The sequence below is a fragment of the Lampetra fluviatilis genome, chromosome 52 (genome assembly GCF_964198595.1).
Source record: "Lampetra fluviatilis chromosome 52, kcLamFluv1.1, whole genome shotgun sequence".
In the NCBI taxonomy this organism is placed as follows: Eukaryota; Metazoa; Chordata; class Hyperoartia; order Petromyzontiformes; family Petromyzontidae; genus Lampetra; species Lampetra fluviatilis.
The window spans coordinates 1,716,974-1,743,035 of NC_136326.1; the positions used below are offsets into that span (position 1 = coordinate 1,716,974).

General features: G+C 53.4%; 2 protein-coding genes across 4 annotated transcripts in view; both read left to right on the forward strand.

The window, feature by feature from the left end:
• The window catches only part of LOC144949071 (uncharacterized), a 93,625-nt gene extending 83,548 nt beyond the window's left edge, over positions 1-10,077 (forward strand). For both annotated transcript variants that reach the window (XM_078878894.1, XM_078878893.1), the window contains one exon: positions 7,230-10,077. The gene's annotated coding sequence lies outside the window, so the exon portion shown is untranslated. The remainder of the gene's footprint in view (positions 1-7,229) is intronic.
• LOC144949073 (calpain small subunit 1-like) lies at positions 1,182-21,523 on the forward strand. 2 transcript variants are annotated; one of them, XM_078878895.1, is made up of 11 exons: positions 1,182-1,350; positions 4,804-4,840; positions 6,547-6,579; positions 10,370-10,447; positions 11,580-11,637; positions 13,472-13,536; positions 14,266-14,334; positions 14,770-14,848; positions 15,466-15,582; positions 16,799-16,857; positions 18,023-21,523. In XM_078878895.1, the coding sequence occupies exons 1-11, from the start codon at positions 1,301-1,303 to the stop codon at positions 18,047-18,049; spliced, it is 672 nt and encodes a 223-aa protein (XP_078735021.1). In that variant the 5' UTR covers positions 1,182-1,300; the 3' UTR covers positions 18,050-21,523. The 2 variants fall into 2 exon arrangements, with proteins under 2 accessions (XP_078735021.1, XP_078735022.1); XM_078878896.1 differs by lacking the exon at positions 6,547-6,579 and having other exon boundaries at positions 1,185-1,350.
• The last annotated feature ends 4,539 nt before the right edge of the window (positions 21,524-26,062 follow it).

Here is a 26,062-nt window from a genome sequence, read left to right on the forward strand (position 1 = left end):
CGAGTCCATTCCTCTCGCAGGGGTGTTCTTAAACATTCACACAAAAGACAAAGATCCCCCGTACAGCCTCTACAAGACTGTAGGGGGCAAGTGCTGTTAGCGAGTAGCGCCTATGAAGGCCGGCACGGCACACGAGGGGGTGGGTGGCCAGCACCACCACCACGCCCGGCCGCCTTTGTCTCCCCGGTGACGATGTTTATTACACACCGCACCAGGTAGTCATTTGAGGCTGAGTCGACCTCGGGGAGGCGCAGTACCCGTTCAGATAATCGTGATCGGTGTTGGGCGTGAGCGGGAATGGAATTTGGGTCGTCGGGTAGCGCTAACCACTGCGCCACCGCTCACCAAAAAGCATTCCGGTCACACACCCCCCCCGTAATCGTACTTAGCACGGTCCAAGGGCGAGTCCATTACTCCCGCGGGGGTGTTTCTTAGTCGTTCACAGCCATAATCAGTACGGCCCAATGGCGAGTTCATTCCTCCCGCGGGGGTGTTTCTTAGTCGTTCATATCCATAATCAGTACGGTCCAAGGGCGAGCCCATTACTCCCGCGGGGGTGTTTCTTAGTCGTTGCGCATACCGAAATGTTGACTCGTTCGTAGGGCGAGTTCATTTGCCTGAGAGCAGGGAGCGCGTGTTTTTTTTATGGAGAGGCGTCTTTCGCAAACCATTATTGTCGTTGAATAATTATGAACAAGCATCTCACACGGGGGTGTTTGTGCTAAGATTAACGGTCAAAGGGCGAGTCCATTTCCCTTCTTAGGGGGGTGTTCGTAGCACACAGGCGCCACCCACAGTTGTTGTGGTCGTTAAAGTGTGGGCGAGTCCATTTGCGTGCGCCCTGGGGGGGGGGGGTGTTTGTGCTAAGATGCATAGCCCATGGACGAGTCCATTTCCCTTCTTAGGGGGGTTCTTGCCGCACATAGTTGTTGTGGTCATCTTATCGTGCCGGGCGAGTCCATTTGCGTGCGCCCTGGGGGGGGACGGGGTGTTTGCGCTAAGATTCATAGCCCATGGACGAGTCCATTTGCGTGCGCCCTGGGGGGGGGACGGGGTGTTTGCGCTAAGATTCATAGCCCATGGACGAGTCCATTTGCGTGCGCCCTGGGGGGGGGGGGGTGTTTGTGCTAAGATTCATAGCCCATGGACGAGTCCATTTGCGTGCGCCCCGGGGGGGTGTTTGTGCTGTTGGTGGGGGCGTGTTCATACTCAGTTCAGTGTCTCTCACACCCGCCGTGCGTCTTCATCTTCGTCGTTATCGCCTCTTCCTCCTCCTCATCCTCCTCCTTCAGCCGCCAAGATGTTCGGTCTGGGGCGCTTCGCTGGGAACTTGATCCAGGCGGTGGCGGGGTGAGTTTGCGTCTTTGTGCCATGGACGCGACCTTAATAGGAGCTCGCTAACGGTGTTGGTCGTGCCGTGCTGTAACGCGTGTGTGCGTCACCTTAATAGGATCTCGCAAACTCGTGGGTTGCTGTGTGTGTACTGTACTGTAACATGTGTACTGTACTGTAACATGCGTGTGTGTGTACGTGTGTGGCATTAATAGACATTGGCAAACGCGGGGAGCGGTGGCGCAGTGGTTAGCGCGCCGCGCCACCAACAGCGACGATTATCTCTGGACCGGTCCTGGGCCTCCCCCCTAGGTCGACTCGGCCTCAAACGAGTACCTGGTGCGGTGTGTAGTAAACATCGCCACTGGGGAGACAAAGGCGGCCGGGCGTGGTGCTGGCCACCCACACCCCTCGTGTGCCGTGCCGGCCTTCATAGGTGCTCGCTAACAGCACTTGCCCCGACAGTCTGTTAGAGGCTATATGGGGGAGCTTTGTCTTTGTGGCTACGTGTTTAGCATCGTAAGTCCTGCTGGGCTTGTCAAGAGAACCTGGCGTTCATAGCCCAGGGCATTGCTTTATACAGCAATGCCCCCACGCCCACCCTCAACTCAAAACAATCCACACAATTACGCAGGCTTTGTAAGTGCACTTTGCGTGTGTGTTTAACACATAGGAGGTTTTCGCGACTAATATCATCCATAATAGAGGTTTTTTTGGGGGGGTTGGATAGCGTAAATATATGAACGTGTCGTTAAATCCGGCACATCCACGCCTCTGTATAAGGAAGGAAACAGGTTGACTTCTCCACATATCTGGCTGTCGCCTGACGAAGCTGGTTGTAATTACTGGCGAAACGTCGTGCTCGGATTGTGAATTTTGTGGCTTGGCTCTCCAACACAACCTGTGTGCTGTACTAGTATACTACACTACTTTACACTACACTATACACTACACTACTATACACTACACTATACACTACACTATACACTACACACTACACTATACACTATGCACTACACTATGCACTACACACTACACTATACACTACACTATGCACTACACTATACACTACACTACACTATACACTACACTATACACTACACTATGCACTACACTACTATACACTACACTATACACTACACTACACACTACACTATACACTAGACTATACACTATACACTACACTATACACTAGACTATACACTACATTATACACTACACTACTATACACTACACTACTATACACTACACTATACATTACACTACACACTACACTATACACTAGACTATACACTAGACTATACACTACATTATACACTACACTACTATACACTACACTACTATACACTACACTATACACCAGAGGTGGGACAAAGTCATTGTTATGCAAGTCCAAGTCGAGTCGCAAGTCATCAAATTCATGACTCGAGTCTGACTCGAGTCCAAGTCACATGACTCGAGTCCACATCTCATAGGTGGGACAAAGTCATTGTTATGCAAGTCCAAGTCGAGTCGCAAGTCATCAAATTCATGACTCGAGTCTGACTCGAGTCCAAGTCACATGACTCGAGTCCACACCTCTGCTATACACTACACACTACACTATACACTACTATACACTACACTATACACTACACCACTATACACTACACATAAATATTTTTATTATTTTATTATTTCCCTTCTACGTGACTTTACCGAAAGAACCAAGAAGATGAATCCCTGCAGTCGCGAAAGCTTCAAATCGAAATTTAGAGCCTTGTTGGTTTGCGTTGTTCACCATAAAAGTACCGTGTGGTTTGAACACCTTAACGCATCCTGTTTTATTGCCAGAAAGGGTAGAAAACTATTGTTATTTTTTCATAGCGTGTAATGTTATTCAACCCATAACGTGTCCAAAGTTGTAAACTGTTGCGATGCTTTGTTTAACCACACCTGCGCTGGCTGATCGCTACATTTTAAACCTGTGCAGCGTCTCCGCTTGACGCAACGCAGTTGTGTGAGCCGAACATTGTTGCAGTATTCTATCTCTTCTTCAAATGGATGCGTCGTCACGTGCCTTAAACTGTATCACAAGCAAACCAAAGCAAACCACAAAGCTCTTGCCAATGACAGCAGGCAGCGAGGCAGCAGTGGCTGACTCATGAGTCATTGGAGAAGGCAAAACACGAATCAAAACTAGACGCGGGGGGAGTGGGGGGAGGGTCCCATCCCACACAGACAAACGCAAATCCATGGCTGGGTGAGACCGGGGTGGGATTAAGGTTCTTGTAGGGCAGGGGTGGGGAACGTCTGGCCCGCGGGCCGTATGAGGCCCGCGAAATCATCTGGTCTGGTCTGGTCTGGCCCTGCCAAGGCAACCGCAGGCAGGACTCGAAATTGAATAAATCTAGGAGCAAACCTGGAAAAGCAGTTGCGAGTAGCAGCAACATCATCAACACCAGCTAACATCACCACGCCTCGCAAAGAGAAGCAGTTCCAGCCATCACATTAGGGGTGAGTTAATACTGGTAGGAACCACCTGGTTCCACCAGCCCACAGGGGATTATTGTGTCCGTCCGTCGTGCATCCAAAATGGGAGGGGTGGGGAGGGTGGGGCTGGGTAGGGAGGGGCTGGTCACCCCGTGGTGCCCTTATAAAACTCAACGTTTAACCTACTCACGCCGGCTTGTGCCCGCCCTCACAGTCGGCCATATTTGCGGAATACACCACGCCGCCGTTGACCCTGGCCATTGACTGAGCAACCCAACGTTCCTACCAGCTCCCTCCGCAGGAATGTGTTTAAATGTTTGGCCAAATATAACCGGCAAATTTTTAAGTTGATATTTTTGTATGGCCCGCGAATGATGTTATAAATATCCAAATGGCCCTTGGCAGAAAGAAGGTCCCCCACTCCTGTTGTAGGGGCTTAGGCACTTTTGTTTTGACGATGGCAACTGTGTAGAATCACGACTGTCACTCCGCTTGATTGTGCAAAAAAACAGCACTTGGAGATGTTTATTTTGCTGATTTTGGAACGGAATTTTTTTCTTTCTCAAACTTCATCCTCCGGTGTTTAATTTCTTTCTCGCCTTACGAAAAAATCAACGATTGACATGACTCTGCCTCTTTGTGTAAACACTGTGCCTGTTCTTGCTATATATCAATATATTTATTCGAGGAAGGTATCTTGGTTACATTTCTTATAAAAAAAAAACATGGTCACTTTTTTCGTAGGCCCTTCAGTTTTCATACCTACTGTGCCTATTTGATCATTATAATTGGCTAATACGGCCCTGGCGCGAGAATATTTTCGGTTTTATGGATTCATGAGCGTCTGTAGAAATGGGCGCTGACACTATCACGTACAAAGCCCCCACTCCGTGCGGTCGGTTAATCGGTCACGGTCGGATGCGCGACGTCGTACCATAATTACTGCATTCTCTCCCACACCGCTGTGCCCACCCCCCACCTTTCTCCCTCTCCACGCAGGGAGATTGGAGGGAACATCGGGCAGCAGTTCTTTCAGGTGAGCGGTCAGACCTACGCGCGGAGACTGACATCGTCGCAGCAGTCTGTGCGAGACGCCGCACGTCGGCGTGGCTTGGCTCTGGCAGGCGAGCAGGGCCGACGTAGGTGACGCGCGCGTGCGAGTTCGCACAGCCGACGTAGCTGACGGCGAACGCAGCCGACACGGCCAACTTACTCAAGTGCAGCTCCTCATGCGGCTGATGGAGCCAACGAGAGGTGACACGGCCGATAAAGCCACAACAGCCGACATGGCAAAGTCGACGCGCACAACTGATGTAGTTGATGTAGGCCATGCAGCAGGTAACACTGACACGGCCGTTACAATTGACATGACACGGCCGTTACAACTGACACGGCCGTTACAATTGACATGACACGGCCGTTACAACTGACACGGCCGTTACAATTGACATGACACGGCCGTTACAACTGACACGGCCGTTACAACTGTCACGGCCGTTACAATTGACATGACACGGCCGTTACAATTGACATGACACGGCCGTTACAATTGACATGGTCGTTACAACTGACATGACACGGCCGGTACAACTGACACGGCCGTTACAATTGACATGACACGGCCGTTACAATTGACATGGTCGTTACAACTGACATGACACGGCCGGTACAACTGACACGGCCGTTACAATTGACATGACACGGCCGTTACAATTGACATGGTCGTTACAACTGACATGACACGGCCATTACAACTGACATGTCCGGCACAACTGAGCATCTAAACTCGGGCGTATCGATCGGGGATGCCGGTGATCCGGCGCTTTGGAGGCTCCGGCGGATAGGAGGATCGCGTCAAGCTTTGTGAGAATGCCGCACACACGGCGGGTAGAAGGGGGCGAGAGGGGCAACTGTGGCCGTGAGTGACGACTGCTGACGAGGGGAGTGGCAGCCGGAGGACGTCCCGTCGCTGGAGACGGAGCGGTGAAATCCGCCCGTGCGCAGTTGCCCGCTGGATCGTCGGCCGTCGAAGAGATCAATCGGTGGATGATTGATCGAGGCTGGCCGGCTGATGATGATGCTGATGATGATTTGATGACTCGCACGATTTATTGACGCGTTCTACGGAACTCGTGACGAACTTTCGGCGGCGCTCCGTGCAGCTTTGGGTCCCTGCCTCATCGCCCGCCTCATCGCTGGTGGAGCAGCTGCTGCTTGCTGAGCTGCGCTTGGGATCTGGTTCCTACTCTCGTTGCTGGTTTGGCTTTTGGTTTCGCTGGAGGTTCTTGATGTTGGTTTCTGCTGTATCCTCTCTCCGGTGCAGCGGTTAGCGCTACGAACCCGACGACCCGAGTTCGATTCTCGCTCACGGCCGACACCGGTGACGATTATCTGAACCGGTCCTGGGCCCCCTCCCCCCCCGAGGTCGACTCAGCCTCAAATGAGTACCCGGTGCGGTGTGTAGTAAACATCGTCGCCGGGGAGACAAAGGCGGCCGGGCGTGGCGCTGGCCACCCACCCCCTCGTGCGCCGTGTCGGCCTTCATAGGCGCTACTCGCTTAACAGCACTTGCCCCAACAGTCTGTGTGAGCTATAAGGGGGATCTTTGTCTGTCTGCATGGCTGTCTGTGCATGTCTCTGTCTCTCTACACTGTGCTCCCCCCACTCCCCCCCTACTTCCCCCCCCCTCTCCCTCTGCTTCTTCTCCGCCTGTCGCCTGTCGCCACCTCCACCAACGAGCAGATGATTGCCGACTCCTCCAATCAAGACAGCTGGGTACGTGAAACTCCCTCCTCGCCCGGCTCCCTCCCCTAGCGGCGTCGTAGCCGGCGAGGGTGCAGGCGGTGCGACTGCACCAGGGCCCACGGGCCGGAGGGGTTCAGGTGCCGGGGAATGCACCGGAGCCCACGCCGATTACGCTACGCCGCGGGGCTTAACTGTAGCGCATATATATTCTTAGTTCTTTCGGTAAAGTCATCACGTAGAAGGGAAATAATAAAATAATATAGATATAAAACAATAAAAATTCTCACGACGTTCCGACTGCAACACAAGCAATCGTCATCAGGTGTGAAATCCACAGCAAGAAAATTGTATATTTATATTATTTTATTGTTTCCTTTCTACGTGACTTTACCGAAAGAACCAAGAATATGAATCCCTGCAGTCGCGAAAGCTTTAAATCGAAATGTAGCGCATATCACAAATTATTTTCACCAGGTAAGGCTCCGCTGAGCTATACAGGCATTTCGGAAGTGACCTGGCCATCGCAAACGATAGCTCAGCGAAATTTAAAGCAGCCAAATACCCTTCGAGCGCACGATGATTCTAAATGTGGAGGGAAAACCCGGAGGACCCGGAGAAAAATCCACGCGACCACGGGGAGAGAGACACGCAAACTACAAATATACAGCAGCAGGCGTCAGGGTCGGGATCGAACCCACGACCTCCTGTACACCAGGCGAGGTAGTTAACATTTTCTAGCCACCGTGATGATGATGAGATCGAGACGCAGACTCCAAATATACAGCAGCAGGCGTCAGGGTCGAAATCGAACCCACGACCGCCTGTATACCAGGCGAGGTAGTTAACATCTCCTAGCCACCGTGGGAAAGTGTGACACCAGTGCCTTAGTCGATGGCGTAGCGATGGAGTGTGTGGGCGGTCACATGTTTGTTCTGAAATTCCCTGGCGCTCGCTGGCCGCTGTTGGCTTAACATGTGCGCCTCCCATAATGCAGTGCGTGTGGAGATGTAGCTGTAGTTCTGTCTCCCACAATGCACTGTGTGTGTGATGTAGCTGGTGTGCTGCCTCCCACAATGCACCGCGCTTGGTGATGTCGCTGCAGTGCCACCTCCCACAAGGCAGTGTGTGTGATGTCGCTGTAGTGCTGCCTCCCACAATGCACTGTGTGTGGTGATGTAGCTCTTGTACTGTCTCCCACAATGCACTGCGCTTGGTGATGTCGCTGTAGTGCTGCCTCCCACAATGCAGTGTGTGTGATGGAGCTGTAGTGCTACTTCCCACAATGCACCGCGCTTGGTGATGTAGCTGTAGTGCCGCCTCCCACAATGCACCGCGCTTGGTGATGTCGCTGTAGTGCTGCCTCCCACAATGCACCACGCTTGGTGATGTAGCTGTAGTGCCGCCTCCCACAATGCACCACGCTTGGTGATGTAGCTGTAGTGCCGCCTCCCACAATGCACCGCGCTTGGTGATGTCGCTGTAGTGCTGCCTCCCACAATGCACCACGCTTGGTGATGTAGCTGTAGTGCCGCCTCCCACAATGCAGTGTGTTGTGATGTAGCTGTAGTGCTGCCTCCCACAATGCACCGCGCTTGGTGATGTAGCTGTAGTGCCGCCTCCCACAATGCACTATGTGTGATGGAGCTGTTATGCCGCCTCCCACAATGCCCAGCGCTTGGTGATGTAGCTGTAGTGCAGCCTCCCACAATGCAGTGTGTGTGATGTAGCTGTAGTGCCGCCTCCCACAATGCACAGCGCTTGGTGATGGAGCTGTAGTGCCGCCTCCCACAATGCAGTGTGTGTGATGGAGCTATAATGTCGCGTCCCACAATGCACTGCGCTTGGTGCTGTAGCTATCGTAGTGCCGACAATATCCTATTAAAATGAAGGAATGACCCACACACAATAGTTGCAATAATTTTGGTTTAATATTACTCGTATTTGCTTCCACCCTGCACGCACTGTCTGTCTAATGCGTCTCATCTCAAGAGAGTGTTAGAATGGGTTTATTGACGTACTGCAAATGATGGCAGTGACGATTGAACAATTAGACCCTTTTGTGTTGGATCGTAGTGTAGGTATCTTGACTGTTTTTTTAAAATCCTTTATATTAAGTTCACTTGCTTGCTTGCACGCTTACGACCGTGCAAATCTTTCGGTCGTTTTTTAACCCACTTCCCGTGATCCAATCGAGCTGACATTTTGCACACAGACTCGTTGTGCGTGACAATTAATTTTCGTGAAAAATTTGTTTCCAAAATGTTACACTTTTTAGGAAAAAATAAATTATATTTAATTACCAATTGCTTAATGGTGGCAGGCAATCATCTGACCCATAGGTGGCAGCCATCTCAAGCCAGAGGACGAGAGGACTCTAGCCGCCACGCATATAAAGGATTTATAGTGAAAAACTTTGTTTTTACGGGTTAATTTATAGCGATAAACCTCCACCAGCCGACAGAGCCAATCTAATCAAGTTGCCGCCTGATGGGGCAAATGCAGCGCGTCCGTTGATGCGGTTCATCGGCTACGTACGGTGGATAAGACGGTCAACGTACGTACGCACAGGAGGGGCGTGCAAAAGCCCCAGCAAAATTTCGATTTAAAGCTTTCGTGACTGCAGGGATTCATCTTCTTGGTTCTTTCGGTAAAGTCACGTGACTTTACCGAAAGAACCAAGAAGATGAACCCCAGCAAAACGTTTGACAGTTGTACTCATGGACGACGTTTCGCTAGAGATCAGAGGTCGCAACCGGGTACCCGATACCCGTACCCTACCCGATACCCGTGCCGGGTACGGGTACCCGTTTGCGACCCTGGTGCGGCCGGGTACGGGTAAGGAATCAAAACCCGTTTGGGACCTCTGCTGGAGATTGCAATTCAGCATCGTCAGGTGAGAGTGACGGCTGCCACCAGAGGGCGCCACGGTCACTTCAACTTCGAGAGCCGGTGGCAGCTCGAGGTGGCTCGGCCATCCGTGGCGGAGTGACAGAATCAGAATGTTGTACTTAGCCCGCAAGGAGGAATCCGATGAGCTATAAAGCTCTTTGTCCCACAGCTGTCGGGTTAGGGGGCCACGGCGCCGGAGCGTTACGACGACGACAAACACGGCACGGTCGTCGGTGCTCTTGAGCGTCGATGGCGCGCACACACGTGCACACACACACACGTGCACACACACACACGTGCACACACACACACGTGCACACACACGTGCACACACACACACACGTGCACACACACACGGTACACACACACACGTGCATACACGTACACACACGTGCACACACACGTGCACACACACACGTGCACACACACACACACACGTGCACACACACACACACGTGCACACATGTGCACACACACACATGGTACACGCATACACATGGTACACACACACACGGTCCACACACACACGGTCCACACACACACGGTACACACACACACACACGTGCACACACACACACGTGCACACACACACGGTACACACACACACGGTACACACACACACACACACGTTACATACACACACGGTACACACGGTACACACACACACGGTACACACACACACGGTACACACACACGGTACACACACACGGTACACACACACACACGGTACACACACACGGTACACACACACACGGTACACACACGGTACACATACTGGGGAGCCGGGAGTGGTTCTGAACACCCACCCCCTCGTGTGCCGTGCCGGCCTTCATAGGTGCTACTCGCTAACAGCACTTGCCCCGACAGTCTGTGACGGCTACACGGGGGATCTTTGTCTTTGTGTCAATGTCTGTCGTTTACATTGTTGCAGCCCCCGAAGGTTCAGCCGACCCTGCAGAGCGATGAAGACGCTCAGTTTCGTCGCGTGTTCACCCAGCTCGCCGGGGAGGTACAGTACACACACGCAGTACACACACACACGGTACACACACACGGTACACACACACACGGTACACACACACGGTACACACACACGGTACACACACATGGTACACACACACACGGTACACGCATACACGGTACACGCATACACGGTACACGCATACACGGTACACACATACACGGTACATGCATACACGGTACACGCATACACGGTACACGCACACACGGTACACGCATACACGCATACACGCATACACGCATACACGGTACACGCATACACGGTACACGCATACACGGTACACGCATACACGGTACACGTATACACGGTACACGCATACACGGTACACGCATACACGGTACACGCATACACGGTACATGCATACACGGTACACGTATACACGGTACACACATGCACGGTACACGTATGCACGGTACACACACGCACGGTACACACACACACGGTACACACATACACGGTACACGCATACACGGTACACGCATACACGGTACATGCATACACGGTACACGTATACACGGTACACACATGCACGGTACACACACGCACGGTACACACACACACGGTACACGCATACACGGTACACGCATACACGGTACACGCATACACGGTACACGCATACACGGTACACGCACACACGGTACACACACACGGTACATGCACACACGGTACACACACACATGGTACACACATGGTACACACACACGGTACATGCACACACGGTACACACACACATGGTACACACATGGTACACACACACACGGTACACACACACACATTGTGCAAACACGGTACACGCACACAACAGTACACGCACCCACGGTATACACACAGCAGACACACGCGGTACACACACGCGGTAAACAGACGCGGTACACATGCAGTGCACACACACACACGGTACATGCACACACACGGTACACACATACACACGGTACACACGCACACGGTACACACACAGTTAACACATGCAGTGCACACACACACGGATGGTTAAAAATAAATATCTTCTGGACGCTCTTTCGTAAGCGTGGATGTTCGCAAGTCGGGGACTGCCCGTACTCATCGATTTGATTTGGTCTGCGTAACGACCTGCTGTGTCCATCTCCTGGGCATCCCCTAGGACATGGAGATCAGCCCTGGGGAGCTGCAGGGAGTCCTGAACAAGGTGGTCACCAAACGTGAGTGACCGCACACACGCAGACAAAGGTCCCCCGCGTAGCCTCAACAGACTGTTGGGGCAAGTGCTGTTAGCGAGCGGCACCTGTGAAGGCCGGCGCTGTGGCACACGGGGGGTTGGTGTGACCAGCGCCACGCCCGGCCGCCTTTGTCTCCCTAGTGCTGAAGATTACACGCGGCACCAGGTACTCGTTTAGGGCCGAGTCTACCTAGGGGAGGCCCAGAACCAGTTTAAATATTCACGGATGATGTTTGCCATGGCGAGGAATTGAACTCTCATCAACATAACATACATAAACTTACACATAGACTCCTCGGACAGAAACCCGTAGACTCATCGCACAGAGACCCATAGACTCATCGCACAGAGACCCATAGACTCATCACACAGAGACCCATAGACTCATCACACAGAGACCCATAGACTCCTCGCACAGAGACCCACAGACTCACACAGAGACCCGTAGACTCCTCGCACAGAGACCCATAGACTCCTCACACAGAGACCCATAGACTCACACAGAGACCCATAGACTCCTCGCACAGAGACCCATAGACTCCTCACACAGAGACCCATAGACTCATCGCACAGAGACCCATAGACTCATCACACAGAGACCCATAGACTCATCACACAGAGACCCATAGACTCCTCGCACAGAGACCCACAGACTCACACAGAGACCCATAGACTCCTCGCACAGAGACCCATAGACTCATCGCACAGAGACCCATAGACTCCTCGCACAGAGACCCATAGACTCCTCACACAGAGACCCATAGACTCATCGCACAGAGACCCATAGACTCACACAGAGACCCACAGACTCCTCACACAGAGACCCATAGACTCCTCGCACAGAGACCCATAGACTCCTCACACAGAGACCCATAGACTCATCACACAGAGACCCATAGACTCCTCGCACAGAGACCCACAGACTCACACAGAGACCCGTAGACTCCTCGCACAGAGACCCATAGACTCCTCACACAGAGACCCATAGACTCACACAGAGACCCATAGACTCCTCGCACAGAGACCCATAGACTCCTCACACAGAGACCCATAGACTCATCGCACAGAGACCCATAGACTCATCACACAGAGACCCATAGACTCATCACACAGAGACCCATAGACTCCTCGCACAGAGACCCACAGACTCACACAGAGACCCATAGACTCCTCGCACAGAGACCCATAGACTCCTCACACAGAGACCCATAGACTCATCGCACAGAGACCCATAGACTCCTCACACAGAGACCCATAGACTCATCGCACAGAGACCCACAGACTCACACAGAGACCCATAGACTCCTCGCACAGAGACCCACAGACTCCTCGCACAGAGACCCACAGACTCACACAGAGACCCATAGACTCCTCGCACAGAGACCCATAGACTCCTCGCACAGAGACCCATAGACTCCTCGCACAGAGACCCATAGACTCATCACACAGAGACCCACAGACTCATCACCCATAGTTTGTTGTCCTTCCCCCGCACCTCCGATTAGCACGGTTTGGCTACGTACGGCACGAAAGAAGTCCCACATACACACGATACATACATCAACAGACAGGTGCTGTTCACGAGCACCTATACAGTTCAACGTACGGACATGCGTGCGTATTCAACGTATCAAAAACAAATTGCATTAAAAAATAAAAAGATTTTTAAAAAATTGGAAAAACTCAGGCTCAACGGTGACTTGTTTGCTGGCAAGCTGAGGAGCAAAGTGACAGCGCTGTTGCCGGAGCGCTAAAGTTGGTCGCTCCGGCTGAGTCCAGGGGAGTTCGATGTCACCGGTGCGGTCGTCTCTGTTCAGACCGCGACCTCAAGACGGACGGGTTCAGCATCGAGTCGTGCCGCAGCATGGTGGCGCTCATGGACGTATCCTGACTCAGCGGGGACACAACAACACGACGACAACACAACAACAACACAACAACAACACGACACAATGACAACAACACAACACGGCAACAACACGGCAACACGACACAACACGACAGCATGGCACAACAACACGGCACAACAACACGACAACACACGACAACACAACAACACGGCACAACACGACAACACACGACAACACAACAACAACACGACAACACACGACAACACAACACGACAACAACACGACAACAACACGGCACAACGACACAACACGACAACAACACGGGGCAACAACATGGGGCAACAACACGGCATGACGCAACAACACGACAACACAACAACACGATACAACGACACGGCTTGACACAACGGCATGACACAACAACATGACACAACACGACGTGACGCAATGACACGCCCACAACCCTCACCCTAACAACGTGCCACGGCACAAAATGTCACGGCACGGCACCACGTGACACAACGCTACACAAAACAACTCAACGACGCGATACGTCGCGCGACGCTGCCAAGACTCGTCGCGACACAGAGCGTGCGCGCGCGCTGGGGAACGCGAACGACGCGACAGCGTGGGGCGGATAAATCGGCGTGACGAGCGACGTGTCGCGCGACGTGGCGGCACAGCGCGATGGGAGAGCCCCAAGTGGCGGTGGCGGCTCCCTGCCGTCGTGAAGCCGATTGACCCTTGACCTTCGAGCGCAGTCGGACGGCACGGGGAAGCTGGGCTACGAGGAGTTCAAGATCCTGTGGAACAAGATCAAGGGCTGGCAGGTGAGGCCGTGCGTGACGTGCGAATGTCGCGGGGAGTGGTGGCGCAGCGGTTGGCGCGCCGCGCTACGTTCCCGGCGGCCCCAGTTGGATTCCCGCAGGCAATCTGCTCGGCAGGCCAAAAGCGATCAACTCGCGACGCACTCGGGGAGCGCGTCGGCGCGTGTGGGGAGCGGTGTCGTAGCTGCACTGTGGACCCGCTCACGGCCAACACCGGTGACGATTATCTGAACCGGTCGTGGGCCTCCCCTAGGTCGACTCAGCCTCAAATGAGTACCTGGTGCGGTGTGTAGTAGACATCGGCACTGGGGAGACGAAGGCGGCCGGACGTGGTGTTGGAGACCCACCCCGTCGTGTGCCGTGCCGGCCTTCATAGGTGCTAACAGCACTTGCCCCAACGGTATGTCGAGGCTATACGGGGGATCTTTGTCTTTGCAGACTCTGTACAAGCAGTACGACGCAGACCGCAGTGGTGCGATGTCGGCATCGGAGCTGGGACCCGCCCTGGCAGCCGCCGGTACGGGATGGCACGCACACATGCAGACACGCACGCACACACTTACACGCACACACATACACACACGCATGTACACGCACGCACAAGCATACGCATGCACAAGCATATGCATGCACGTATATATGCAGACACGCAACAACAACAACCGCCGTTCGCCACTAAGTGGCGAATGGCGGTTGTTGTGTGTGTGATTCTGTGTAACTGTATGTATGTGTGTGACTGTGTGTATGTGTGACTGTCTGTGTGTGTGTGAGACTGTGTGTGTGTAGTGGGGAGCGATAGTGCAGCGGTTAGCGCTGCGCTATGAACCTGGCGACATGAGTTCGATTCCCGCTCACGGCCAACACCAGTGACGATTATCTGAACCGGTCCCGGGCCTCCCCTAGGTCGACTCAGCCTCAAATGAGTACCTGGTGCGGTGTGTAAACATCACGACTGGGGAGACAAAGGCGGTCGGGCGTGGTGCTGGCCACCCACCCCCTCGTGTACCGTTCCGGCCTTCATAGGTGCTCGCTAACAGCACTTGCCCCTACAGTCTGTTAAGGCTATACGGGGGATCTTTGTATCTTTGTGTGACTGTGTGTGTGACTCTGCGTCTTTATCTTTGTGTTGCCCAGGCTTCAGGCTGAACGATCAGCTGCTGCGCGTCATCACGCTCCGCTACGCGGAGGAGGACGGCAACGTGGACTTCGACAACTTCATCTGCTGCCTCGTTCGCCTGGAGGCCATGTTCCGTACGTACGCGCACAGACAAAGATCCCCCGTGCGGCCTCACACAGTCTGTCGGGGCAAGTGCTGTTAGCGAGTAGCAGCGCCTGTGAAGGCCGGCACCGTGGCACGCGAGGGGATCGGTGGCCGGCACCACGTCGAAAAGTTTTTTGGTTTGGCCATGTTTGTTTGTTGTAGTACAGAGTTAGACGGATGGTCTTAATCTAAGTTGTCTTGTGGTTGTTGTTGTTGTTTGACTTGCATCCCACTGGGATTTTTGCACATTTTTGTGTACGGTGCATTTTCTGCAATATTTTGCTGTCTCTTCTTGGATTTTCTGTTTGCACTTAGTCACTTTAAGATGTTTTCTTGTTCATGTTTTTGTTTTCTGTTTGTTGCGGTTGCACCCGATTCAAGAGCCGAATGGCTCACAGGGCTACACCTAATAAATTAACTTGAAACTTGAGGCCGCCTTTGTCTCCCCAGTGGCGATGTTTACTACACGCCGCACTGGGTACTCGTTTGAGGCTGAGTCGACCTAGGGAAGGCCCCGGGACCGGTTCAGATAATCGTCACCGGTGTTGGCCGTGAGAGATGTCCGTAGGGCAGTTACGGCACCGCTCCCCACCCCGCTTGCGTGCGTCGCGAGCGTGAGCACCGATGTCGTAGCAGTGGATTGCTTTGGGCCTGCTGAGCAGGTGGTGTCTGGGGTCGAGGTTGGTTGGGGAACCCGTCTGCTTACCGAGAGCGTCCACCCGGGCAGCCCCCGGGTGGACGATCGTACGCAGACTCGTCCCAATAACGATCGCGAAAAGTAACGCGATCGTTATTAGAGAAGCGGCCCGGTGCCGGACAGAGTCTCTGACAGAGTTCCTGACAGAGTTCCTGACAGAGTTCCTGACAGAGTTCCTGACAGAGTTCCTGACAGAGTTCCTGACAGAGTTCCTGACAGAGTCACTGATAGAGTCTCTGATAGAGTCCCTGACAGAGTTCCTGACAGAGTCTCTGATAGAGTCTCTGATAGAGTTCCTGACAGAGTTCCTGACAGAGTCTCTGATAGAGTCCCTGACAGAGTTCCTGACAGAGTTTCTGACAGAGTTCCTGACAGAGTCTCTGATAGAGTCTCTGACAGAGTCCCTGACAGAGTCCCTGACAGAGTTCCTGATAGTTCGGGACCGGAGTTGCGGACTGTGGCGCCAGCATGACGACGTCGTCCCGTGTGACCGCGCGTTTGTGCCGCAGGCGCCTTCCAAGCTCACAACCGGGATGGGGACGGCACCATCAAGCTGAACGTGCTGGAGGTGAGGGACGGGGGGGGGGAGGGGAGGGAGGGGGGTGGGAGGGAGGGAGGGGAGGGGATCCGCTTGTTTGTTTCTCATCAGCATCATCAGTGACCCATCGTCGGTGTATCCATCATCATCAGCATCGCCATCATAATCTGTCTCATCATCATCACCATCAGTGCCTCATCATCATCATTATAATCTATGTCTCATCATTATCATCAGCATCTCACTATCATTACCGTCATGATTACCATCATCATCATCATCAGCTCGTCAAGGAGCGTAAACCATCACGCAAACTCCGGCCATCCTCGCAGCGGCTTTGGGCACAGGGGATTATTGTGTCCGTCTGTCGTGCAGGGAGGGGCTGGGTGGGGAGGGAGGGGCTGGGTGGGGTGGAGAGGGGAGGGTGGGGAGGGGCTGGGTGGGGAGGGGCTGGGTGTGAAGGGAGGGTGGGGAGGGGTTGGGTGGGGAGGGTGGGGAGGAGCTGGGTGGGGAGGGTGGGGAGGGGCTGGGTGGGGAGGGAGGGGCTAGATGGGGAGGGTGGGTAGGGGCTGGGTGGGGAGGGTGGGGCTAGGTGGGGAGGGGAGGGTGGGGAGGGGCTGGGTGGGGAGGGGCTGGGTGGGGAGGGGCTGGGTGGGGAGGGTGGGGAGGAGCTGGGTGGAGAGGGTGGGGAGGGGCTGGGTGGGGAGGGTGGGGCTGGGTGGGGGTGGGGCTGGGTGGGGTGGGGCTGGTCACCCCGTGGTGCCCTTGTAAAACTCAACGTTTAACCTACTCACGCCGGCTTGTGCCCGCCCTCACAGTCGGGCATATTTGCGGAATACACCACGCCGCCGTTGACCCTGGCCATTGACGGAGCAACCCAACGTTCCTACCAGCTCCCTCCGCAGGAATGTGTTAAATCATCGAGATTGACAAACTCATTTCTTTAGAAACGCTTTTGGTGTTTAGTTTGTTGTCCTTCCCCCCCCCCACTGCACCTCCGATTAGAACGGTTGGCTACGTACGGCACCAAAGAAGTTCAACACACACACACGTGCACACCATCACAGCCGGTGTCATCGTCGTCAGCGTCTCATCGCCATCTTCACCGGTGTCGTCATTGTGCCCTGCGACAAACGTTTTGTCTGTGGCTGCAAACGCCCAAGTGCTGACGTGGACTCCCGTGTGTCGTCGACAGTGGCTGCAGCTCACCATGTACGCCTGAGGGCCGCTGAAGAGGAGGAGGCACGGGGAGAGGGGGGGAGAGGGGAGAGGGGGGTGGCAACATGGCCGCCCCGGAGGTCCGCCATCTGCACGCACGCACAGCTACATGCTTGCACGCACGCGCATACACACGCACACACACACGTACGCGCATACACACGTACGCGCATACACACGCACGCACGCACACACACGCACGTGCATGCACACACACACGCACATACGCGCATACACACGCACACGCATACACACGTACGCGTGCACACGTACACACACACGCACGGCGACGGACACGCACGGATACGAACACGCGTTAAGACGCAGACAGGCAAAGATATCCCCACACACGTACATATTGTATGCAGGCACACACAAAGACAAACATCCCCCGTGTAAATGTCGATTTAAAGCTTTCGTGACTGCAGGGAATTCATATTCTTGGTTCTTTCGGTAAAGTCACGTAGAAGGGAAATAATAAAAGAATGAAAGTAAAATTGTATTTTAATTTGTTTATTTTATTGTATTATTTCCCTTCTACGTCACTTTACCGAAAGAACCACGAAAATATCCCCTGTATAGTCAGGGAAAGAGCTGATAGCGAGCACCTATTAAGGCCGGCATGGCACACGACGGGATGGGTGGTCAACACCACGCCTGGCCGCCTTTGTATCTCCAGGTTACTCATTTAAGGCTCGGGACAAGTTTGGATAATTGCTACTGTTCCGGGCTGGGATACCGAGTTCATAGTGCAGTGTGCTAACCACTGCGCCACTGTTCTGTGAGTGCGTGCGCACGGACAAAGACCCAAGACAAAAATTGCCCGTATAGCCTTAACGGGCTGTTGGGACTAGTGCTGTTAGCGAGCATCTTTGAAGGGACACACGGACACACACCGTTACACACGCACACATTCACATGTGCAGCTAAATGCTTACAGACGCACGCAGTCGGTTGCATGCGCCTAATGCAGTGCGGAAAAACGCAGTCGCGCGCGCAAACCCGTACACTCCGCACGCTCTCATCATTCGTGCTCGTAAGCTTACGCGTCATTCGCCGGGTCACGTGACCACCGCGTTGGTCGTTTGGTGCCCGTTGTTCGTTGGCACGGGTCGCCCGCGCGAGTGACACGGGGAGGAGGGGGATGGGGGGGCTCACGATGGCCGTGTCGTAGCCGCCACTGCCGAGGTCGTGAGTTTCAGCCGCCTCTGGTTTAATGGGATTTTCAAGGTCGAGAGAGAAGAGAGAGACGAGAGAGAGGGAGAGAGACGAGGGGTCGATGGTGGTGACTGGAGGGACACGGCGAGCACTGAGACCGCACCGACGTGCGGGCTAGCGCTCTTCGTTTGAAGCGAGGCGTGTGCGTCAAGAGTCGTTGCCCACCATTGTAAATAATAAGAGACGTCTCGGAGAGAATTTCGGAAGTGGGAGGGGCGAGGGTGGGGGGGGGCGGCGGCGTTTTTCCGACACCAGGTGGTGCACTGCTCACTCCGCTCGCCCCGGACGCCCTTTAGTTTTAACGGATCGTCGAGTCAAACTGAGCAAGTGCCAAACGTCGAGAGAGTTGCCATCGCGGCTGACTGTGGGAGCCCCGCTGCCTCCTAGCACGTGGCAGGCCAAACGCACCCCGGGACACCGTTCCTCAGTCGGGGCACACTGGGTCTTAATTCTCGATTTGAGGCTTTCGTGACTGCAAGGATTCATATCCTTAGGTTTTTTCGGTAAAGTCACGTAGGTAAAAAATTTAAATTAATAAAAGTAAAATTAAATTAAAATAAAAATCACGACGTTTCGGAGGCAACACCAGCTTCCGTCTTCAGGTGGAACCGTCACAGCACGCTCGCTGTATCAAGTAAATGAGAAATTCCAAGAGATACTACCCTGTATATATACTGGTTGAGGGGGGGGGGGGATGGGCCAGGACAGGCCCCCTTTTTTATTATTATGGTAAGGTTGGTGCGGCTTGAGACTACGGCTAGTCTACATAACAAAGCACTGAGCCTTTGTTATGTAGACAGGAACAGACCACTGGGTCCGTTCCTGTTGTCAAAACCTGCGCCGCGTGACGTCGGCCTGCGATAGATCCCGGCACAAGTCGGTTCTTGCCTCGCGCGTGCCGAGCACCGATCCAATGCCGGGTTCCTGGACTGTCCCCGGTGGCGACCTCTGGGTTACTGTGGAAAGCACAGAATAATAGCAGCCAAAAACCGACGTGGATGTACGTTACGAAGCGAGGCGCACACGAAGCTACCAAACACTCGCCCTAACCTTAATCTTACCCATAACCCGACCGATAAAAAATATTAACTTTTATTTTAATAAGGCCGCCCCCGCTGAGCTATGCAGCTTATATTTCATCGCCAGTGATGGCTCGACGAAGATGGCTTCTCGTCACGACATTCTGTAGCGGCAGTAACCTCGCTCAGCCCTGCCACTGTGGGTCCCCCCCCCGGGTTTGTGGTGGCAGAGCGGGCGGCCTCCAGTGGCGCAGTCGGAGTGGCGATCCTCGCGATCCGGTTTACCCCATCCGGCGCTCACCGCTCCGATTCTCGCTTGCCGCCGGATTCTCCCCTGCCGCGACCGCCACGTGACTGCCGTGTTACCGTCGCGTTATCGCCAGGCTACGGCCACGTTACCACCGCGTTATCACCAGGCTACGGCCACGTTACCGTCGCGTTATCACCAGGCTACGGCCACGTTACCGCCGCGTTATCACCAGGCTATGGCCACGTTACCGTCACGCTACTACCACGCTACCGCTCGGCCTCACCCCGACGCCACGTGTCACTCGCCCTCGGGGCAGACGAGGTGACTCGGCAGTGACTGCCGCTGCTGCTGCTGCTGCCTCAATCGTGACTCCCCTCCCCGGCTGCTTTGCCCCGGGCGCAAACTCAACGCGTTTCGTCGATAGCACCTCGGTGGTTTTGTCGTGAAAGGTAAACAACAACAACAAAAACCAGAACTCTTTGAGCGACGTGTTGGGCAATGGCAACAGCCGGCGGAAAAATATGCGGCGATGGATTTTTTTTTATTGTCAAGAAGAGGAGATTCCTGAAACCTTTTTTTTGCCCGAGATATTTTTCTATGAATTTGTTCCCTCTTTAGGGGCGGCACGGTCGACGAATGTGATTGATCCATCGTAGGTTTGTAGGTTAGATCGGGTAAATATGAATGCGTCGTCAGACCCGACACACAGCCAATTAGAAAGCTTTGTCACGTGAACAAAACGAAGCGTGCCAATTCGTTACTCGTTCAGCACTCACCCGTTGCGTGTTGGAGAGTGAAGCCACTGCAACATTTATAATTCGGGTAGCCGTGACGTTTCGCCGGAAATTGAACACATTCCTGCGGAGGGAGCTGGTAGGAACGTTGGGTTGCTCGGTCAATGGCCAGGGTCAACGGCGGCGTGGTGTATTCCGCAAATATGGCCGACTGTGAGGGTGGGCACAAGCCGGCGTGAGTAGGTTGAACGTTGAGTTTTATAAGGGCACCACGGGGTGACCAGCCCCTCCCCACCCAGCCCCACCCCTTCCACCCCCCAGCCCCTCCCCACCCTCCCCTCTCCACTCAGCCCCACCCCTCCCATTTGTGTATGCACGACGGACGGACGGACACAATAATCCCCTGTGGGCTGGTGTAACCAGGAGGTTCCTACCAGTACAATGACGAGCAGCAGCAGCAGCATCATCGGGTGACAGCCAGAGAGAGAAATCCTCTGCTGTTGCGGTCTCAAATAGACACGGGCTGGGATGCATGTGATGTTGTCGCTTGTGAGCCCATCGAGTGCGAAGGCCAGAAGAGTGGTGAGCGAGGGTTGATGTATGCATATAAATTATAAATGTATATCCATTACCGTTTGGGTTATTCAGAATGTGGTTGAGTTGTTAATTTGTGCACCACTGCCAACAGCAGCAGCAGCAGCATCACGACAAATGTCATTCCCGTTTGAGGTGCCAGCCAAGTGATGTCACGAGCTCTACCCGATTGGCCTCCCACAGTCACGTGACCGGAGCATCTCTTGTGTGTGTGTGTGTGTGACGAGTCACATGACTGGAGGATCTGTCCGTGCGGCTCTTGAAAGTTTGTCGTGTTTACCGATCCCTCAATAAACGTCTCTTCTTGCCGCTTGGTTTTCCGACCCTCTCCACGTGTCGAGCGACTGCCCGTGTCGCCGCGGTTTGAGTTGCGACGCATTGCGGCCGCTGCAGCTGTGCACAGGTGGCCGCCGGTTCCACCGGGCGGGGAAAGCCAAGGGCCTCCGGCGAGCACCGGCACGCACCGGCACGCACCGGCGAGCACCGGCGAGCACCGGCACGCACCGGCACGGGCGGCGCGAGACTGCGGTGGTTGACAACCGTCCCGGCGGTTTTGCCGCGGTCGGCGTTGGGGACGCAAGCTGCCGCTCGCCGGCCCCGGTCGAACCGTCGGTCAGACCTCCTTTACCAGTGGCAAAATATAGTAATAGGTTTTTACCCTTTCAACTGGTACAAAAACTGACACCTTTATACAAGGCATCATGTTTGCAATAACCACAACACAAGCTGTCAAAATGCAAACAAAAAGAAACAACTCTGATGATGATAATGATGATTTGCACTGTCCTTGAAGTTGATTGGTTCACACCCGAGACAGCTTTTCTTAGAACCTAGTCTCCATTGGTGTTGGACCAGATGACGCCAAAAGGCGTACAACTCAAAGACAGCGCACTATCAGAGTATTGAGAGCTCGGGGTAAGCATTTACACTGAGACCTCCTTTACCAGTGGCAAAATATAGTAGTAGATTTTTACCCTTTCAACTGGTCCAACACCAATGGAGACTAGGCTCTAAGAAAAGCTGTCTCGGGTGTGGACCAATCAACATCAAGGACAGTGCATATCATTATCATCATCAGAGTTGTTTCTTTTTGTTAGCATTTTGACTGCTTGTGTTGTGGTTATTGCAAACATCATGCCTTGTATAAAGGTGTCAGTTATTGTACCAGTTGAAAGGGTAAAAACCTATCACTATATTAGAAGCCCTCGCTTTTGTCAGTTGCGTAACAAAAATGTACAATACGAGCTTTACATGGCCGACGTGGAGGGTGGGGGGGGGGTGCGTGACGTCAGCAGGCACACTGCGTGACGCTGCCGCATGCGGGTGACATCACGGATGTGACGTCACCGCTCACTTGCCGTGCAAAATATATCCATTATTGCTCCCCCAAATGCAAAAGTCTATTTTTATACTTTTTTGCATTGTGTACATTCTGGAAGCTACCCATATGCCAAATTTCAAGTTTGTTGCATGGTGGGAAGTATGTTAAACATTTTGTTGTGTCCGTATTGAAATGGCTGTACGCCGTATGGACCTGAAACCCCAATTCCCCTGTACAAAAATACGGGGTAGACCGTACGGGATTGACAGCTTTGCGTGCCGGCCTTCACAAGGCGCTTTGCTAACAGCACTTGCCCCAACAGCCTGGCGAGGCTGGGTAACCTTTATCTTTGTGCACACCTTGTGATTACTGTACGGTATTATGTAAGATCGAGATGTTCGATTGTGTGTGTGTGGCCTGCATAGGTGCACGCTAACAGCACTTGCCGCAACAGCCTGGCGAGGCTATACGGGGGATCTTTGTCTTTGTTGTTCCAGTGTGTGTGTGTACCGCGTGCGGGGTTCTATCACACACAGCACGTGCTGACATTGACTGCGTGTGTCTGTGTGCGTGTGTCTGTGTGTGTGTCTGTGTGCGTGTGTCTGTGTGTGTGTCTGTGTACGAGTGGGGAGCGGTGGCGCAGCGGTTAGCGCAACTCTGCGCCTGCAAACCCGGCAGACCCGGGTTCGATTCCCGCTCACGGCCACCAACACCGTCAATGGCGATTAATCTGAACCGGTCCTGGGCCTCCCCTAGGTCGACTCGGCCTCGAATGAGTATCTGGTGCTGTGTGTAAATATTGCCACTGGGGAGACAAAGGCGACCGGGAGTGGTGTTGATGTCCACCCACCCTCTCCTGTGCCGTGCCGGCCTTCATAGGTGCTCGCGAACAGCACCTGTATGTCGATGTGTGTATCGTGTGTATGTGGGACTTCTTTCGCGCCGTACGTAGCCAACCGTGCTCATCGGAGGTGCGGGGGAAGGACAAAAAACTCGACACGCGCAACACAAAGGCGGCGTCTTTGTTGTTCCAGTGTGTCTGTATCGCTTGCACGATTACATTATGTAAGTGACTGTGTGAGTGTGTGTCAGTGTGAGTGTATGGGTGTGTGAGTGTGTGTCAGTGTGTGTGGTGTGTGGAGGTGGGGTGCGTCTGTGTGTGTGTGTCAGTGTGTGTGGTGTGTGGGTGTGTCTGTGTGGGTGTGAGTGTGGGTGTCAGTGTGTGAGTGTGTGTGGGCGTGTCTGTGTGGGTGTGAGTGTGTGTGTGTCAGTGTGTGCGTGTGTGCGTGTGAGCGTGGGTGTGTGTGTGGGTGTGTGTGAGTGTGTGTGTCAGTGTGTGTGTGAGTGAGTGTATGTGTGTCAGTGTGCGTGTGAGCGTGGGTGTGTGCGGGTGGGTGTCAGTGTGCGTGTGTGAGTGTGTGTGTCAGTGTGTGAGTGTGTGTGTCAGTGTGTCAGTATGTGTGGATATGTCTGTGTGGGTGTGTGCGTGCGTGTGGGTGTGTGAGTGTGTGTGTGTGTCAGTGTGAGTGTGTGTGTGAGTGTGTGTGTCAGTGTGTGTGTGAGTGAGTGTGTGTGTGTCAGTGTGCGTGTGAGCGTGGGTGTGTGTGGGTGGGTGTCAGTGTGCGTGTGTGAGTGTGTGTGTCAGTGTGTGAGTGTGTGTGTCAGTGTGTCAGTATGTGTGGATATGTCTGTGTGGGTGTGTGCGTGCGTGTGGGTGTGTGAGTGTGTGTGTGTGTCAGTGTGAGTGTGTGTGTGAGTGTGTGTGTCAGTGTGTGTGTGAGTGAGTGTGTGTGTGTCAGTGTGCGTGTGAGCGTGGGTGTGTGTGGGTGGGTGTCAGTGTGCGTGTGTGAGTGTGTGTGTCAGTGTGTGAGTGTGTGTGTCAGTGTGTCAGTATGTGTGGATATGTCTGTGTGGGTGTGTGCGTGCGTGTGGGTGTGTGAGTGTGTGTGTGTGTCAGTGTGAGTGTGTGTGTGAGTGTGTGTGTCAGTGTGTGTGTGAGTGAGTGTGTGTGTGTCAGTGTGCGTGTGAGCGTGGGTGTGTGTGGGTGGGTGTCAGTGTGCGTGTGTGAGTGTGTGTGTCAGTGTGTGAGTGTGTGTGTCAGTGTGTCAGTATGTGTGGATATGTCTGTGTGGGTGTGTGCGTGCGTGTGGGTGTGTGAGTGTGTGTGTGTGTCAGTGTGAGTGTGTGTGTGAGTGTGTGTGTCAGTGTGTGTGTGAGTGAGTGTGTGTGTGTCAGTGTGCGTGTGAGCGTGGGTGTGTGTGGGTGGGTGTCAGTGTGCGTGTGTGAGTGTGTGTGTCAGTGTGTGAGTGTGTGTGTCAGTGTGTCAGTATGTGTGGGTATGTCTGTGTGGGTGTGTGCGTGCGTGTGGGTGTTGTTGTATATGTTGGGTGTGAATATTTTGATATGTTGTATGCGTGCGTGGGTGAATTATTATGTTGTATATGTGGGTTATGAATATTCAGTGAAAATAATAATAATCAAATGAAATTTGGCCAAATGTGTAATTATCCGGAAATATATTAATTTATGTAATTATGCACATTTAATTATGCCAATTCGAGAGGTAATCGTAGTAATTATGCGAGTGGGTGTAATTATGATAATGCAAGTCGTTATGATAACCAGACCCCGCCTCGGTGACGAGGGTGGGTTATCGATCGGAATAAGGCAATTAATCGTATGCAGTTATGCAGGTGTGGTGTAAGTATACAAGATTAACTTAGATTAACTCGGCATCGTTGTCTAGGTTCGTCTTATTCTCGCTTATCTTTAGGTCCCCGGTTCGCCCCGTTATCGCTTTAACATTTACTGAGTATGTGTTAGTGTGTTTATTAAGGTCACCAAGTTCAGATCTCAACGCAGAATCAGATCTTATGCATAG